Genomic DNA, 18,295 nt, shown 5'->3' on the forward strand with positions numbered 1-18,295 from the left:
GGTCTTTTTAAATTTACCTTCATAAATAATCCTCTATAATCCCAGAGGCTACCAGGGACCTGCAGCATTTCTAAATGCCCGCCGGAGCTGGGCTCTATTCCCTGGCCATTTTTAAATGTATTTAGAGCTTACAAGTCATTACATGGTTATGTATGTTACATTCAGACTACATTTAGTTTTTGCAAAACAAAATACAATAATTTTTTTACATTATAAAAGCAAACTTGTCATGCAGCATTATTTGGTAGAGTACACTATTGCTTTATAGTAAATGCTGCAACAGATTATCTGTAATTTTGTATAACAACAATGTTACGTATGTTACATGTATGGAATGGATCTTATTTATTGTTAATTTTCTGCATTGGAACTGTTATCCGCAAGGAGCCGCTGGGAATAACTGGAGCATGGAATAGCCTCCAGGAATGAGCCACTGCCACTTCAGGTAGTGGAGGTGTGGTGGCTAGGTATACGACTCCTGGAGGAATGGGAAGCTGAATCTAAATCGTGGTTCAGCCCCACTGCATGGGCCTTCCGTGGAAGAAGTGGGTGCAAGGGATGGAAAGTTTGGGGTCATGATGGGGGTTGTCTGTCTTAGCAGTCCCACACTAGATGTTTAAGGATGCCATCCCTGAGTGTTGGTCCCATGTGGTGGTTCCATCCCTTTGGCACTTCATGCCTAGTGTTGCTTTTCAGTTAGGCAAGCCCAACAGAATGGACACTGCAGCCATTTTCTATGAGCAGCCAGCAGCAGCAGGAGCAGCTCACTTCCCTCTCATATGTAGGGAAGCAGTTGTGAGGTTCATTGGGATGCTAGGTTTTCTGTGAGCTCTTCCGTGTCTCTGGTCTGTGTCTTGTCTGCGATTGCACCCACTGATATAGCTGAGCCAAGCAGGGATTCTCCCTCCTCTACTCCTTCCATGAGACTCATGGGATTGGCATTTCTCCTCCAGCCCCATGTCGGCTGAACTGGCTTAGTCTTAGAGCCTGGCACAGTTGGAGCTGGGTCTGATTCAGGTGCCTTTTTCCTTAGAGAGGATTCTGACATTCTCCACCATGTCTAGATCTTGGAAGTGACAGCTTCTAGGGTTGTTCCAGCATTAGAGGAGTCTGACTATGAGTTTTCCTCACTGTAGGAAAGTTCTTGCCCTGAGGTTTCCTTGTGTCTTGATTAGGATTACAAACAGCCTGATGGTGGATGATTTAGTGCAGGCAGACACTAGAGATCAAGGACATCAAGGCTTTGGGGAATCTGGACTGTTTACCGTTTTTTTTCTTTCTTAATTTTAACTTTACTTTTTAGAATTTTTTAAATTTACACCCACAGTACACCTTCTTCTTCACTTTCCATAGGGTCCACAGGAGCTACCTTGGGGTATGTAGTTGGAGCGATCCAATGCACCAAACAGCTACAGCTTTGGATCTCCCAGCATGCACTGGTCCCACTCCATATATACCCCACCCTCAGCCACAGGCATTCTGTTTTTTTTGTTTGGTGCGCAGCAAGACCAGTCACACCTATTATACAGCGCGAATGCCTAGGCAGTCCCAGGCATTTTTATTTTATGATTTACATTGGTTTTTGAGCTTCAGAGTCTAGCGATACCAGGCGCCGATAATGACTCATGTACCGCAACGACTCCTACCTCCGCCGACGCCGAAACACCAGTACCGCTATATGCCCTGAGGTTTTCGGCAGGCCTCAGCGTGGCCTAGCAGCAGCTTTTGCTCAGGTCCGGACTGCAGTCAGATCACGGAGATGTCAGGCAAGCGATTCCTCATGAGTGTAGAGACACATCGGAGGTGGCTGCGGGTGTAGGCCTCATGTAACGTGTCCTCAATAAGGCGGCTGGGACCATATAGTCTTTCGCCGGTGACGGGTGGTAAGACGCACTAGTCAACATCTTAACTGTGAGGTCAGCATACCAGGCCGTCAAAATCACAGCCATGGGTAGATGGGCGCTTCCCCGGCCGCTCCTCCCTTCAGACGCAAACTTCCGGGTACGGATTCCAGCATCTTGTTTACTATATCTGACCACCTCGTGTATGAGACCCTCACAGCTAGCGTTTGTGTGTGTGTGTGTAGTGCTGAAGCTGTTAGTCTCAGAGGCTTTGGTCTCTCTTTTTGTTTACCTCTCCCTTGGGTCTGGTATATAGCACTCTACATCCTACCATTACCCCTCCGGTCTGGCTAGTTGATTCAGAGTCCATTTGCAATAGCAATTGTGTGGATTTATGCATGTTATGTGGCTGTAATGCTAGCTGCTGTATTTATACTGCCAGTTTTTTCAAACTGTCAGTTATACCTATCACTGGGTTTCTCCTAAATCCATCTGCAGAGGTGTGTGGGGTTTTTCATTGATAGAGGTCACATTGCATTTACACATTTGTCATGTCTAAAGGTAAAAGTGAGCAGGATGAATCGCCAGTGCTGAGAACATGTAAGTCCTATTTTGCAGGCCTGTCTGAGCAGGATGTTCTACAGGATGGAGTTTGTAGTAACTGTTGTAAACAACTACCTGGGCTATCCGGTACACCTGCACCAGCACTAGAGCCACCCTGGGTGGCCATTTTGCCTCAGGTGTTGTCATACCTAGTAGACAAGGCTGCAGAAGCACGGGCTCCTGCTGCTGCTGTATTACCTCATGCTATGGGGTGTTAACAGCATGTGCATCCTTCTATGTATATGCCCCCCATGAATTCCTGTTGGGTTAATGCTACTGCTCACTCTAGTCAGAGTATGCCGCCGTCTATAGCCTCTCGGCAGGCAGATAGACCTGTAGCGGTAAAGCAGGGGCATAAGACAGGTACTCGTCATTTGTTGCCTCAAGAGTCTGACTCTGCCTCCTCAGCAGACTCTGATACTCGTGAGTCTTACTCAGTGGAAGAAGACCATCAGTCCCTTGTGGATGTCGCCTCTCTGGTTAGAGCTGTCCTCAGTATAGAGGAAGAGAAGGTTTCACTGACATCTAAGACTCCAGTCTTTAGACGTCAGAAGGTGGCTAAGGATTATTTTCCTCAGTCAGAGCAATTGACGAATCTCATGTCTGAGGCATGGTGTACTCCTAGTAAGCATTTCCATGCTTCAAGGAATATAACCTCTTGATACCCATTTGCACTTGGTGAGTTTAACAAATGGGAAGTTTCCCCGATGATAGATGCTCATGTTACAAGATTGATCTAGAGCGCTATGTTACCCATTCCTGCAGCATCCTCTTTGAAAGAGGTTACAGTTAGAAAACTTGACAATTATTTGAAATCAATGTTTCCATTATATGGAGCTATTACCAGACCAGCCATGGCTGTAGCCTGGGTAGCCAAACCTATGAAAGATTGGACAAAATCGCTGGAAGATACTATGCCGGATGCAACCAGCAAACAGCAGTCAAATGCGAGAAGCAGCTGTGTATATGGGGGAAGTGGTGATTGACGCAGGCATCTTGGCCTCGAGGGTCTTGGCAAACTCAGTTGCAGCACGAAGATCACTTTGGCTAAAGACCTGGAAGGTGGATGCAGGGTCCAGAAAGGCCCTTGAATCCTTGCCTTTTGCGGGGAAGGTACTGTTTGGACCGGAGCTGGATCTCATAATGACTTCTTTGGCAACACCGAAGTCTGCTGAATTACCATCCACGACTACCTCTAAATTTAGGCAGTCATCATCTCTGTCCTTTTGCCCTCCCTCTGGAGGATATCAGGGTTGGAGGTCGACTTCTACAGTTCGCCGAGGCCTGGCATCAGATGTCTACAGATGCCTGGGTTTGGGAGCTGATCTCTCATGGTTACGCCATCATATTCCTAAGGCATCCCCCTCAGAGGTTTGTTGGTAAAACCCTGCCTTTGGAACCGGTCAGAGCTTTGGCCTACTGGGAGTCTATTGGGGCCCTCCTGAAGTCAGGAGTTATAGTCCCCGTCCCTGTGATGCAACAGGGAAGGGGTTATTATTCAAATTTAATTTTTAATAAAAAAACAATTGGGTCTCATCGCCCTATATTGAATCTGAAATCTCTCAACAGATTCATCAAGGTGCCCAAATTCCGTATGGAAACCCTACGGTCAATTATGATGATGATGGAGCCTGGAGATTTCACAGTATCCCTGGACATACAGGATGCACATCTGCAAGTGCCAATTGCACAATCTCACCAAGGCTTTCTGAGATTGGCGGTAGATCAGCAACATTACCAATTCCAGGCTCTACCCTTCGGTCTAGCAACATCCCCTCGGGTATTTACCAGTTAAGACGGCTCATCTCAGACTACAAGGAGTCAGGATACTGCCATATTTGGACAACCTCCTGATATTAGCACAATCTCGGGAGATGTTACAATGACTATTGTTTGCTTACAAGAGCACGGCTGGGTAATCCATTGGAAAAAGTTGTCTCTTTCTCCAACTCAGCAGATGGTGCACTTCGGGGCGCTGCTGGACTCTCTGGGACAGGATTCTTCTACCAGAAGACAAGATTGTGGCACTGCAATCTTGTGTGCCCAGTCATCTCTGCATGCAAAGTGTCAGTACACTTAACAATGCAGGTACTGGGCTCCATGGTATCCACATTCGGCATTGTGGCCTATGCCCAGTTCCACTCCAGGTCCCTGCAACAATGGATCCTGGTTCATTTGGATGGTCAGTATCATCAGATAAAGTCTCAGATGATTTGCATCTCGCCAGAGGTTCGGCTTTCCCTAGCTTGGTGGCTAGAGACAACTCATTTAAACAAGGGTTGTCCGTCATGGCTACCGGAACGGGTACTTCTCACCACGTAAGTCAGCGAGGATGGGGAGCAGTGACAGGTCACCACACCTTTCAGGGAAGGTGGACGGTTCAGGAAAGTTACCTACCAATAAATATCTTGGAGATTCGTGCAGTGCACAGACCGCTCAAACTGGCGCAGGACCTCCTACAGGGCAGGCCTGTCCAGGTTCAGTCCGACAATGCGACAACAGTGGCCTACATCAATCATCAGGGAGGCACACTAAGTCTGGCTGCCATGAAGGAAGTGGCGGAAATTCTGCTGTGGGCAGAATGCCATCTTCCAGCAATCTCAGCAATATTCATCCCAGGAGTTCTCAACTGGGAAGCAGACTTCTTAAGTCGCAAGGCCATACATGCCGGAGAATGGACTCTTCATCCGGATGTCTTTCAACTCCTGGCGGACAAGTGGGGATTACCGGACGTAGATCTCATGGCATCACGTCACAACCACAAGGTCCCCAGGTACAGGTCCAGAAGGAGGGACCCCTCAGCCGCCTTCGTGGACGCTCTGGCGTACTTGTTTCTTCCAATCTCCCTCCTCCCGAGAGTCGTCAGGAAGTTCAAGCAGGAAGGCGGCAGGATAATACTAATAGCCCCTGTCTGGCCCAGGAGGCATTGGTTCTCCGATCTGACATGTCTATCCATAGACAGTCCACTTCCATTGCCTCTACGGTCGGATCTGCTAGTGCAGGGTCCCTACCAATATCAGGATTTACCTCGGCTGGCTTTGACGGCATGGCTCTTGAGTCTTCCGTCTTAAAGGCTGGATTAGACAGGTCTTTGCCTGGCAACCTTTGAGAGTCCAGGTTTCTGCATTGTCTGTTTGGTTCCAGTGCAGAATTGCCCCTCTGCCGGATGTTAGAATATTCTTGCAAGAGGTTCTTCATCTGCAACCTCCTTTTCTCCCTCCGGTGGCACCATGGGATTTATCCTTGGTTCTCAGGGCACTGCTGGCTCCTCCCTTTGAACCCTTGGCTGACAACGAAGACACTTTTTCTCCTCGCTATTTCTTCAGCTCGCAGAGTTTCTGACTTGGCAGCACTGTCATGTCACTCTCCATATTTGATTTTTTTATCAAAAGAGAGCTGTCCTCTGTACTAAAGTGGGTTACCTTCCAAAGGTGGTTTCCAGTTTTCATATAAATGAGGAAATTGTTGTCCCGGCCTTTCAGTCTTCAGATCTGTCTACTGGTGAAGCTTCCCTGGATGTGGTTCAAGCCCTTCGTATTTACGTGGGTCGTACTGACTCCATCAGGAAATCAGATGCGCTCTTTGTGTTATATGGGTTTCACAAACGGGGCTTGCCAGCAAACAAACAGACTTTGGCTCGCTGGTTGCGTACGACTATTTCTCAGGTCTATACACAGGCTGGTCTTCCTGTCCCAAACAAGGTGACAGCACATTCCACTCTGTCTGTGGGACCATCGTGAGCAGTTAGACATGGCGCCTCAGCTGAACAGCTGTGCAAGGCAGACACTCTTAAGGGAACTGCTTTAGGACGTCCCCAAAGTAGTTCCTGTAGACCCTATGGACCTTGAAGAAGAAAATAAAAGGTAGGTTATACCATAACTCTTAACTCTTTTTTTTCTTCGAGGTCCATAGGGTCCACAGGACCTGACGCACCTGGCCTCAGTTGGGATCTGTTCTTTGGGCTTTTTGTATCACTGATTCCCTCTTCGTATGTTGAGTGTTTCTTGTGTACATTGTACTTCCTTCTCCACTATCTGTCTCTTGCCGTGATGCTTGTTTACAAACTGAATGCCTGCGGCTGAGGGCGGGGCATATTGGGAGGGGGACCAGTGCATGCTGGGAGCCCCAAAACTGTAGCTTTTTGGTGCATTGGATTGCTCCAACTACATACCCCCAAGGTAGATTCTTTGGACCCTATGGACCACGAAGAAAAAGAGTTAACAAAGGTATGTTATACCATAACTCTTATTATCCAGGAGACATGGCTAAAAATAAAGGGGCGTGGGTACGGCGGGATGCCGGCGCTCGGGATCAATGGGGTCAGAATCCTGACCAGGTTACAATGCCAATGCTTCTAGGTAAGTAACCCTAACAAAACCCTACTCCTCCCTCCCTGGTGCATAAACCTAACCTCCCCCCTAGTGCCTAAACTGACCTCCCCGCACCCTAAACCTAACCCTCCCCCCTAAGTGCCTATCCCCCATCCCTTTCCCTAACCTACTACTTACCTTCGGGATACCGGCGGTCGGAATTCTGGTGTCTGCATTCTGAATGCTGGAATCCCCGCTGTCAGGATTCTGAACGTTACCCAAAGAAAGTAGCAGGAGTAATAGCACAAAACATGTACAATCAAATAAAGACATTGAAATACAAAAAGGATAATAAATATAGTAGGTCGGACAAAAATAATATACAGTAAATGGAAGTCAAACTAAGCGACTCAGCGATAACAATAGGTCAAAACAGAACAGAGCAGCCTTGTATCAGAAATGTAAAGCCCCAGGCAATAGAATAGTAATGGAGTAGGTACCTGAAGGCACCATCCAAGTCCATAGACCACAAAACAGGAAAATAGCAGATAATCGTGTGACAGATCTAAACCCACTTTTAAAAAGATAATCGGGGCAATGCAACAATATCCCAGCACCCGATATCAAACCGAGCCGCTCAGATTGGTTTCTGACTACAGACAGCGGAGTTAAATAAATATCAGATCAATATAGAATAGCTAACAAAATATACCTTGGCCTGTATCTCCCAAACATAGATAACAAAATCCAGCAACAAAATCCACCCCCACTGCCCCAACCCTGTATACCCCAACTTACTGCATACCTGAATCCTTAAACAGAAACCCTTCCTAAACTACTCTACGATATCACCCCCCGCCGCCACGACCTTTCCAGAAACTTAGGGCACACAAGAATAGTTGCCCCGAAGACCATGGTGTATCCAGCCAAGGATTAAAGAGGCAACCAGGAGACTCCAGAAAATAAAAAATAACCTGTTAACTTGACCAAATTTTAAAGCTACACAATAAAGAGCAGGCAGGAAAATAAAAATAACATTACTGATCAGACCCTGGAGGTGTGTAAGTACTAGGGAAAAAAAATTACAATTACAGGATATAACAGTATAAGAACATGCTAACAGAGGTCAAAAATATAATTGTCAGAGCCATGAAAAGACAAATTAAGAAATTACAAATACAGTACGGCAAGTAATGCTTAATGAGTCATGGATTAAGCCTGATTATAAATTACAGGCCTTCCACAAATTGCACTCCCTTTATGTCTTTTGTAGAGAGGATCTAGTGAAATGGGAATTACCGGATATGGTGATGTTCCCATAGCTCTCCTATCCAAGACTACCCAGATTCCGATACTGAGCACTGCTACTTTACTAAGAAGATTGAGGCCACACTTAAGTCCGTGTTCGCTTTGGCAGTGGGCCTCACATTAACTTTGTTTAGTTGACGACAAAATGGCATCTTGGTTGAACACAAATTCGTACACTTACTCTCCAAGGCGAGGGATCCGCAGGAGTTTTTGGTAGATGCTATGTGAGTTCATGGAACTTCCATCTGATGTACCTGTTTCTTAGGGTAGTGATAGTTCTGCATCGGCTCAAAAAGTTAAAAGGAGATGATGTTGTTGTGATTCTGATGGCATTGTCCTGTCTAACAAGTTCCAGGTACATCTGTTGCCTCCCTCTAAGACCACAGTTGCTACCTGTTGAAGCCATCGTCCTTAGAGCTTAAGGGCCATATCAAATTAGCCAAGGTAAATTACCACGGCTAATTAGCTCGCCCGGGGTTCGCTCGGGGCTATCCAATTAACCCCGTAGTCGGTCTGACGACGGCACTTATCTGGGTTTTTTTTTCAGGACCTGATATGTCCTGAAAAATAATCCACGATAAGTGCCGTTTTTTCGCCCCAAAAAAGGCGAGAACACATAGGGCTGCGAGCTTATCGCAGCTCCTATGTGCTAACGGGCGAACTATGTTATTAATTTGCCCGAATTAATAGGATAGGGAGAAAAAAAATATAGGCGAAAATCGGGGATTATCTGCGAAAAATCCCCGTTTTTTTTCGCCGATCGTGGGGATCAATTAGCGCCCGAACAGAGTTCGGGGCTAATTGGATATGGAAATCTGCTTTGGATATGGATATGGAAATCTGCTTTGAAAATGGAGTTCAGACCATGCTCAAGGCTTGCAACTTGTTTTGACCAAGAATTACCACATGGTGTGAAAGATGTAAGGGTTTCCGGTTTGGAAGGGGTTTAAAACTTAGTTGTTTGAATGTTCAGGTCTCAGGCCTCTTGATTTTCTCTCAGAGAAAATTTGTCTCTTACCTGAAGTGCAGACTTTCTTACAGAGAGTGATGCAGTAGGTGCTTGGGATCTCAACCTGATGCTGACATCCTTATAGAACCCTCCTTTCAAAAAGATAAATTTGGTGGAGTTATATTTCTTTACCTGGAAGACTGCCTTTCTGTTGGCTATGGGCCTGATTCGTCACGGATCACAACTGCGATCACACACCCAATCTGCCGATTGTTGCGTTCTGCGTATGCATCGCAGTGCGTGAGCGTGAACACTCCACTGCAATCGTAACTGTGATCACAGTGACTAGGCAGACCCATCGCAGGTGTGATTGACAGCAAGTATCGACTGGGAATGCAGACGGGGGGTTGACGAAATGCAGGCGTGCCAGTGCATATCTTCGCAGTGAGACTGCATGCGTAATCGCTCTTGCGATCCTTCCTGAATCAGGCCCTGTGTCCACACTTAGGTCCCCCATATGTACATACCCAGTTCTGCTGTTAGAACCAAACCACTTTTCAGTCTCCAAGTTCCATTTTAATCAGGATGTTGTGATCCCAGCCTTAAATTGGGATAACTCTTCATAGAACCACGTAATTGCACAGGACAAATGATTGGTATGAGTAAAAAGCATACCATTCCCAGGTGGATTCCGCTGGTTATTCTCCAGGCTTATATTAAGGCAGGACAGCTTGTCCCAGAAAATGTGTGGGCGCATCCCATCAGATCTTTGGGTGCTTCCTGAATAGCGCGACATAGGGCATCTGCTTGAGCTGCTACGTCAGGAGGCTACCTCCTCTTTGATGCACAAGAAATCGACAGATTTAATACTTTTTGAGGAGCTTGGTCTTTTGCCATTTCATTTTAAAGCACCCAAACACCTGCAACTGCACTCTATACCCCAGTACATTCAGTGTCTACATAGGACTCAAAAAAATATTTACCTTAAAAAAAGCACAAAAATAAAAACATTTTGGGGCTCATTTATCAATGAGTTTTATCATAAGCAATAAGTTTTAAAACTTGTTGCATATACTAAATAGTGCTCAAGCCAATCAGCTTCTAACTGTCATCTGTTTAAAAAATGACAGTTGGGAGCTGATTGGCTGGAGCACCATTTATCATACACAACGTATTTTAAAACTCGCTGCGTATGATAAAACTCGTCGATAACTGGGCCCCTAAACTACCTGAGCAACGGATATGATTTTTCAGACTGTTCCAATAACATTCTTCCTCCATTATCCTGTAATCCTGAAGTAAACGTTCAACTCTTAAGGGCCGTTAACCTGACTTATTATGTCATCCAGTCACTTTCTGTAACTGCTATCACTGGTGGCTCCAGCTGGCACTGCTTGCCAAACCAGCCCCTCACCCACTGCAAGTTTCAAATGTGCACTCAGTTGTAGGAGGGTATCTATGCCACCGACAGGCTTATTCAACACCACCTGGAATCACTTATGCTTCTAGGTGGCTTTTGTAACTGCTGCAGCACCTTTTTGCTGGATACTCTTTATCACTAACTGATCAGAGCCAGCAGTGTGTTAATGCAGACTGGGTGCATTTTGTGGTATCACTTGCAGTGTTCTCCCCAGAACATTTTTTCCAACCGGCTGGTATCAAGAAGTAGCCGGGTGGGGCCTTCGCAAAAATAATAAAAATGCTGTAAACCCTGCTATAATGATTTAAACAGTGCCCCCAGGCTGGCCCCTTATGCAGTGCCCCCAGGCTGGCCCCTTATGCAATGCCCCCAGGCTGGCCCCTTATGCAGTGCCCCCAGGCTGGCCCCTTATGCAGTGCCCCAAGGCTGGCCCCTTATACAGTGCCCCCAGGCTGGCCCCTTATGCAGTGCCCCCAGGCTGGCCCCTTATGCAGTGCCCCCAGGCTGGCCCCAGCCCCAGCCCAGAATTTACCTGAACATGATCGGCGGCGCTCCCACTCCCGCTGCCTCGCTGTGACTGGATCTAGCAGACGCGCAGAGTAAGCTCTTCACATCGCGGGTGACGTCATGACGTCACCCACGCAGTGCATCACTGGGAATGCTGGCCTCTGAAGCGACCGGAGGCTTCTTTAGCCTCCAGACGCTTCAGAGGCTAGCGTTCCACACCAGGAGGTGGAGGGTGACTGGGAATGTGGCAGGGGTAAATGCCGGGTGGTGGGCTGTTGCTGCCGGGCGGTGCGCCCGCAGAAAGCAGCCTGGGGAGAAAACTGACTTGTTTATGGGAGAAAGAAACACATGCTTGAAAATAGTGAGGAGTGAGAAACCAGCCTGCTTTCCCTCTAACCAATCTTCATTCCTTTCTTTGTGTCAAGGAATCGGCCTGGAACATGCTTTTTACTTTTCATATTGTTTTCAGTGGATTTCGGTCTCTGGGTTTAGTGCAGCCTCCAGCTGCATGGTCTTGGTATCCATATCCTAGGGCTGCAGTCCTGCAGGTATTACAGCCGTGGTTCTTGGAGCTTAGTTGTAGTGGGTTGCTTCCTAGAAAAACCCTTGGGAAGATTCTGGAGTTCCCATTTATTTTCCAAGTACCATATCTATTTATGTAGTGTTCTCTTTAACTTTTGAGCACTTTAGTAATACGAATGTTTTGGTCTATAAGTAGCCTTTATTGTGTTTGTGAATAATTAGTACACCTACAAATGTTAAAAGCTTTTGTATCGTATCTATTTGACAAGTAATAATTGCCATTTATATTAATACACTTTCATGTTATTTTATTTAAGGAACAGCATTATATTGATGATGATGATGATGTAGAAACCAGTGGGAAGGAAGAGGAGGATGATTCAGATGATGGTATTAATTGTGAAAATTATTTGTCAGTAATATGTGCTACTACACATTTGTGTATGTATTCCATTCCATGATTTCAGTGGCATCTACATTCTTAGACAAAGGCCCATATTCAATTAGCCGCAAAAAGTGGATATCTAATATCGCCGAATGCGACTTGTCGGCAGGTGGAAATTTATCTCCGTATTCAATTGCAAACACTTTTCGCGTACGCGAAAACGCAATGCAGTGTAAAGTGCAAAATCTCTATTTTGTGGTGCAAAGGTGGGAAAACCACTCAGCACCCTTGGGACAGCCACCCAAAGGATAACTGCGTGAAAAAAAAAAAACACACCCAAAAAAGCACTGTGAAAATGGGGGCGAAAAAGTGCAAAGTGGGGGTACAAACTTAAAAACTAGCAAAATAGACTTTTGGGGGTCTGCAAGTATGGGTGAGGTGGTTTTTAGATTGTAGTTGCTAGCTTCAGGTGCGTTTTTTTTTACGTTTTTCTATACTTTAACGACTTTAAACCATGCTTGCACCCATTTTCAAGTACCCCAAATTTGACAGAACTACTTATTTTCATCAAAAAATACTGCTTAATGCTATTCTTCATGACTTGTGCAAAGACGCTAATTAGAAGAAAATGACAAACCTCAAGTACCCCTAAATAGCTTTAATAGGGCTATTCTGGGGTATGTACATTGATCCCCAATGTTAGTGCATATAGTAGAGGGTGTCAGGCGGATTTCCCAAATTTTGACAGAACTTTTCGCCTGGTTTGCAGTTGCCGGGTTGCGTTTTCGCGTTTTTTGGAATTGAATACGGTGAATAGCGGGGGCGCACATGAAAAGTTTACACGGCCAAAACACGTGATGTCTGCGAAAAGTACGGCATGCGAAAAAGTATTGCGGGTGCAAAACTACTTGAATATGGGCCATAGAGTGTGTGATTCAATACCACTTGATGTTGGAGAGTTGCATGTAATGTGCTGTTGGCATGTTAGTGCCGACAACGGCAGCACAACATTGCTCCAACATATCATCAACATCACGCATTTTGCCTTACACGCCCCTTAGGGGCAGAGAGAAAGATGCATATACGTATTATGTGCACATCACTGCTCTGAGTGTTTCCACTGTTGCAGGTGGTGGTAAGGGAAGATAGTTAGATATTCACAATAAATCTGTCAAAGTCGAGTAACTGTTTGTTTCTGAGATTTCAGCAGGTACATTTAAGCAAAAGTCCTATAGTGTTGGTAGTTATTCCAGTTAGTTCTAGTACTCAGCATGATGATTTCAGTTATGCAAAATCTAATTTTGAGTAGAGTTGGCCTTAAAGTGTACAAGTGACCTACAGTTACAAGCATATATGTTTATATGTTGTTTAAAATATTATTGATATTTATAGTTAATCATTTCTTCATAAGACTTCAATTATTACTGTGGTTTCTGTTTCTTCTTGTTATTTATACAATTTATTTTAAATGTATTTAAAAGGTATTTTGCGCAAGCCTGGTGTCTTGTTTAAGTGATTACCAAATACCACTATCAATCTCTTTTCTGTAGAAGATGCCATCAGTGTGACTTCTTCTAAAGCTGAAGCAGATTCATCTGATGAAAGTGATGAGTCCTCGGAGTATGAATCCAGTTCTGAATCTGAAGAAGATGAAGATGAGGAGGAAGACGAAGAGGAAGAGTCTGAAGATGAGGAAGTAGATGTGGAACATGAAGATGATGTGGAGGTAGAAAGAGATGATGACCTGTCAAGAGTTCCTTCGGTACAAAGCAGTCCAACCAAACCATCAGTGGATGAAGAGTTACGAGATATAGAAGGCGAAGCAGTGGAAGCCCTAACACCATCAACAGTCGAGGAAGTATCAACACTGAAAAACAGAGGTTTAGATGCACCAGTCTATTCCAAAGATTTACTTGAGCAAGAAACAGTGTCAGATGAGTTATTGGATAAACCTTTGGAAATGGATGATGGAAAGGATATTGAGAAAGCTCCATCACCATCAAATGAAGGTATCCTATGTGGTTGTGTATAACTGTATCAGCATGGCTCTCTGTTTGTAAAATTACAGTTGGTTGAGTGTCTTTGGTGTCTGATAGGTTGTAAAGTCAAGCTCACTAATGCAAACTAATGATATTTATCACTTGCTTAAAATCAGTAGTGCCCATTTCAGAATGATGCACAATAAAAATTGGGGAAATTTGAACTACTTGGGACTTGCTTGTTAGTTTGGTAAATACCCTGTCTTCTATTTATTTGGACGTTAAACCATTCAATACTTCAGCTATGCTTTTTTATCTATAGACCTGTACATTAATAGTGAGAAGTCTTAGTAACAATTTATTTTTGTGATCTTGTTGCAGCAGACCAATCTGAAGAGTATGTTCAACTTGAGTTGGTGCCTATCCTAGAGAGTCCAAATACAGAGCTCCAGGAGACTGTAGTCATTCAACCTCTTACACCTACTGGAGCTTTTAGTGACCCAAGCATCCTTCTTAAACCAGAAGAGATTTCCTCTGATCCTCGACAACTACATGTAAAATTGGCCCCTTTAATTGCAGAAGATGATGTGCTCTGTCCTCGGACCCCTGGACGGGATACAACTGCTCATTCTGACTCTGAGGTTCTTTTTTCAGCTGTCCCCAAAGTAGCTCTTGCTGCACTTCCCTTAACACAGAGTCACAATAGGGAAGAGGAGCCACATGTTCATCACGAAAAGAACTATGGTCACTTAGCAGTCACAAAAATGCTATCTGAAGAGGAACTTCCACGAACGCCTGGCAGGGAATTTTCTGTGAAAGCATCGCACCTTGGGAAGTCCCAGAGCACTGACACTGTACCTGCAACGCCCGGTAGTGATGCTCCTCTCACAGGTAATAGCTTGACTCTTGCATCTCCCCACATTCCTGGAAGCCCATTTTCCTACCTTTCTCAATCACCTGGCATAATTAACAGTGGTATTCCAAGGACTCCTGGAAGAGACTTTAACTTCACTCCAACTTTCCCTGAATCTAATGCTACTTTCCCCTGTCACCCATTAAGCAAGAAACCTTCAGTCGATGAGCCAGATGAAAAATCATTTAAAGAACCTGTCAGTGCTTCCTTAATTCTGAATAGTGTTCCTTCTCCAATCCCATTTGCAAGCCCCCCAAGAGGTGATCTCCAAAAGGACGACAGGTTAACGGTTGATGATCTGGAATCATCTGAAACACCAACATACCTTCCTGATGATAAATTATTAAGTCAAGACAGTGAGTCTGAGCTCCCTAAAGGACATTTGCCTTCCACAGAGGACCCTTCACCTTCTCTTCCACCAACAGGTAGGAGGAAACCTGGAAGGCCCAAAAGGCCCCCTCCTTCCACCCTAGCAGTGGATGATGAAGATGCTGATGTGGAGACAAGATCAGAAACCCTCCCTATCCTTGCATTAACAGAAGTTGCCCTAGCTAAAGGTGTGTTCAGTGATCAAGCTATTGAAATCTGTGGAATTAAAGCTCCTATAGCACTTCCACTAGACTTCCGGAATGAAGAACACACTCCTATTACAATCTATGAAGCCATAAACCAGAAAGTCCCATTGAAAGAGTTGGAGAACCAGTGGAGGGAAGAGATAAAGGAAGAGGTTGACATTACCAAACTAAAAAAAACAAGGAACAAGAAAACATATGAGGATATTTCTCCTGAATTGTCCCCACCACGATCTCTCTTCAAACCTCGTTCAGAGTTTGAAGAGATGACCATACTGTATGACATATGGAACGGAGGAATAGATGAAGAAGATATCAAGTATATGTGCATTACTTATGATAGGCTGCTACAACAAGATAACGGCATGGACTGGCTCAATGACACCCTGTGGGTTTATCATCCTCATATCCTTTTATAAATATACACTAATCTGTGGTACAGTATATCTGCGCTAAGGTGTAATGTCACAAAATTCAGCAGCAATTGGCTCCTGTATGAGAGATTTTGTCATGTCAGTGTCACATTCAGCTTACCTCTGCTTTCCTGTCTCAGTGAGCTGATTGTCAATGTCTGGCTCCTTTATATGTGGCAGGGAAGAGAAAGACCTAAAAAATGACAATACACACCCTTAGGTTATATGATTTTGGTGGGACAGGACATAGAAAGTAGACAAGTATTCATGAAAGAGTGACGTTACCATTTTCATGGCAAAGGGTATTTAATTCTTACAGTAACAACGTCCTCTGATTTTGACGTGAGCATTATTGTGAATCTGGTTGTCATTGACCGTCACTGGGTCAACTAGAGTGACCTGTAACCGGTTAATTTAGTTTCCAGGCACGTGATCAATAAAACATAGCATTTGACATAAACAAATGTGTCCTTAATACAGAACTGCATCTACTCTATCGGGAATGCTAGAAAAATCTGATTATATTATTATTATTTCATTGTGCACATTATTCAGTAAAGGAGGCTCAATCTAGGTGTCTGTTGCATCTCCGCAATTACAGATCTCTTGTAATAGTAGTTTAATGCAAGCTAAGGAGTCTGAGGGTTATGGGGAAACTGGTATCCGGTTCCAGTGTAACACTGATAAGGAAAATATGAATAAAAGTAAAAAATGACTATTAATAAATATCCCTGTCTCTCCCCCTAACTCACTCCCCAACACCTTTAGGGCTGTTTCACACCAAAGCATTATAATCGAGATTTTATGCACTTATATCTGAAAACATTACTCCTAGTAGGATATTGAGAATATATACAAAGAAATTGTACACTGATATAATGTATAAAATGGTTTTAATTTACGTTCAGTTTAAAAGCTGCTTATAGTTGTAGCACAGTTTCCAACCTTTCTCTTACACCAATTCTTAATATTATTCCTTATCGAGAAGAAGTACAGGAAGAAAAGTAGGGAAGGACGGGGACCACAGCTGAAGTATTGACAAAGGGCATTACAGGGATATTAGCTTACTCCTGTCTATGCATATCCAAAGTTACAGCCTTTTGCTGTGGATGTGTATAAGAATGGATATATGACTGAATGCTTTGCTTTCTCTTTTATTCTTTTGTCTTTCTAAATGTGACGCTACCAGTATGTGCCATATGGTGCAGTGTTAGCTGGTCCAACCAGTTATTATACAATACTCCTAAATAATTCATGAGCTTAGTTTCTCCTTTTAACTATGAAGTTTTGTGCACACTAATACTTAATGCCTGTTGCAATAACTGTGACATGTAACCGTTTTTTTGTCATTTAAGATATAGGCAATTAGCCATTGCAATACAACATGCTTTTTTTATTCTACAACTGAATAGACTCCTGCTCTAGGTATTGAACCAACGTCACAAAAGCAATGTGCATTTGTCTATAAGTGTATGTTGAAACTTAAGGCAGTCTTCCCAATTTAAGTGACAAGGATGCATATTGGTATTGGTCATTCATACAAAGATGCTTGAGTTTCCTACAGAAGAAATGTGGACCTAGCCACCCCAGATTTTGTTTTCCCTGCACCAGTCCTATCTCCAGTCTACCAGTCTCTTACTCAAACCTAATGTTAAGCAATTTACTTTTTGTTTCTGGACCTATAACTTGCTTTACTTGGGTAAAGTACACAGGTCTGGTACAGCCTGTACTCTGCAGCACGAGTGGATTCAGTTTTGAGGTCAAGATTTCTATTTTTTTCCTAATTGTGGGAAATGAAGAAGGGTTTGAAGAGTCGTGGAAATTGGCGGATTTCCTTAAGTAATGACAGTTAAGTAAACATAGTCAAATTCTGTTTTATTTATTTTAAGAAATCCATGGCTGTCCTTACATAAGGGTTAATCCTTTTTCTTGTGAGACAGGTAAAAGTAAAAGGTGGCACCCATACAAGGTATATCTTTCCTCTTTTGTCTTAAAATGACATCCTAAGCTGCCAAATATATACCAGCAGAAGCATGGGAGGGGAATATTGGGGCTGCCATGTAATTCCTGAAAGGTGTAATAATCCAGTAAATATAAATGGTTTCTTTCTTTCTCAGACTCCGTGGCAACCCTTGCACATGGGATGTACCCAAGTATTCAAAAGGGGGATGTACTAAAATCAATCATGCCCGATTAATTCATCCCCCAAAGAGATCCATTTATTGATTGACTGCTTGAAGAATTTTCTTTCCAAACTGAGCGTCTTCCAAAAGTAATTACATTTAGACGATGATGTTTGGGAAATGTATGGAACGATGACCAGCTTGCTGCTGTACCAAGTCTACTGAAGCCTGTGCTCTGTGAGCCTAGGAGGTCACCACTACTATCATGGAATGTGCACTCAATATTTTTGATACCTCACTTCTTTTCCTGTTCTATGTTCTGCCACGCCATAATGGAAGCACTGCAAATCTTTCTGCTCCCTATTTGTCTTCTGTAGTGTCCTTGCAAATGGAGAATTCAATCTTGGATGTGTGTGTGTTCCCTCCTTTTATTCTAAGGATTTGTAAAGG

At 44.0% G+C, this 18,295-nt stretch overlaps 1 protein-coding gene across 1 annotated transcript in view; it reads left to right on the forward strand.

Annotated features, from left to right (window-relative positions):
* The window catches only part of SETD1B (SET domain containing 1B, histone lysine methyltransferase), an 87,572-nt gene that overhangs the window by 54,788 nt on the left and 14,489 nt on the right, over positions 1-18,295 (forward strand). Inside the window, exons 11-13 of the mRNA XM_088449159.1 lie at positions 11,778-11,850; positions 13,396-13,854; positions 14,206-15,714. Of these exons, the coding sequence (XP_088305285.1) occupies positions 11,778-11,850; positions 13,396-13,854; positions 14,206-15,714 (2,041 nt within the window). The remainder of the gene's footprint in view (positions 1-11,777; positions 11,851-13,395; positions 13,855-14,205; positions 15,715-18,295) is intronic.

The sequence above is a fragment of the Taudactylus pleione genome, unplaced genomic scaffold (assembly GCF_031769625.1).
Source record: "Taudactylus pleione unplaced genomic scaffold, aTauple2 ptg000479l, whole genome shotgun sequence".
Classification (NCBI taxonomy): Eukaryota; Metazoa; Chordata; class Amphibia; order Anura; family Myobatrachidae; genus Taudactylus; species Taudactylus pleione.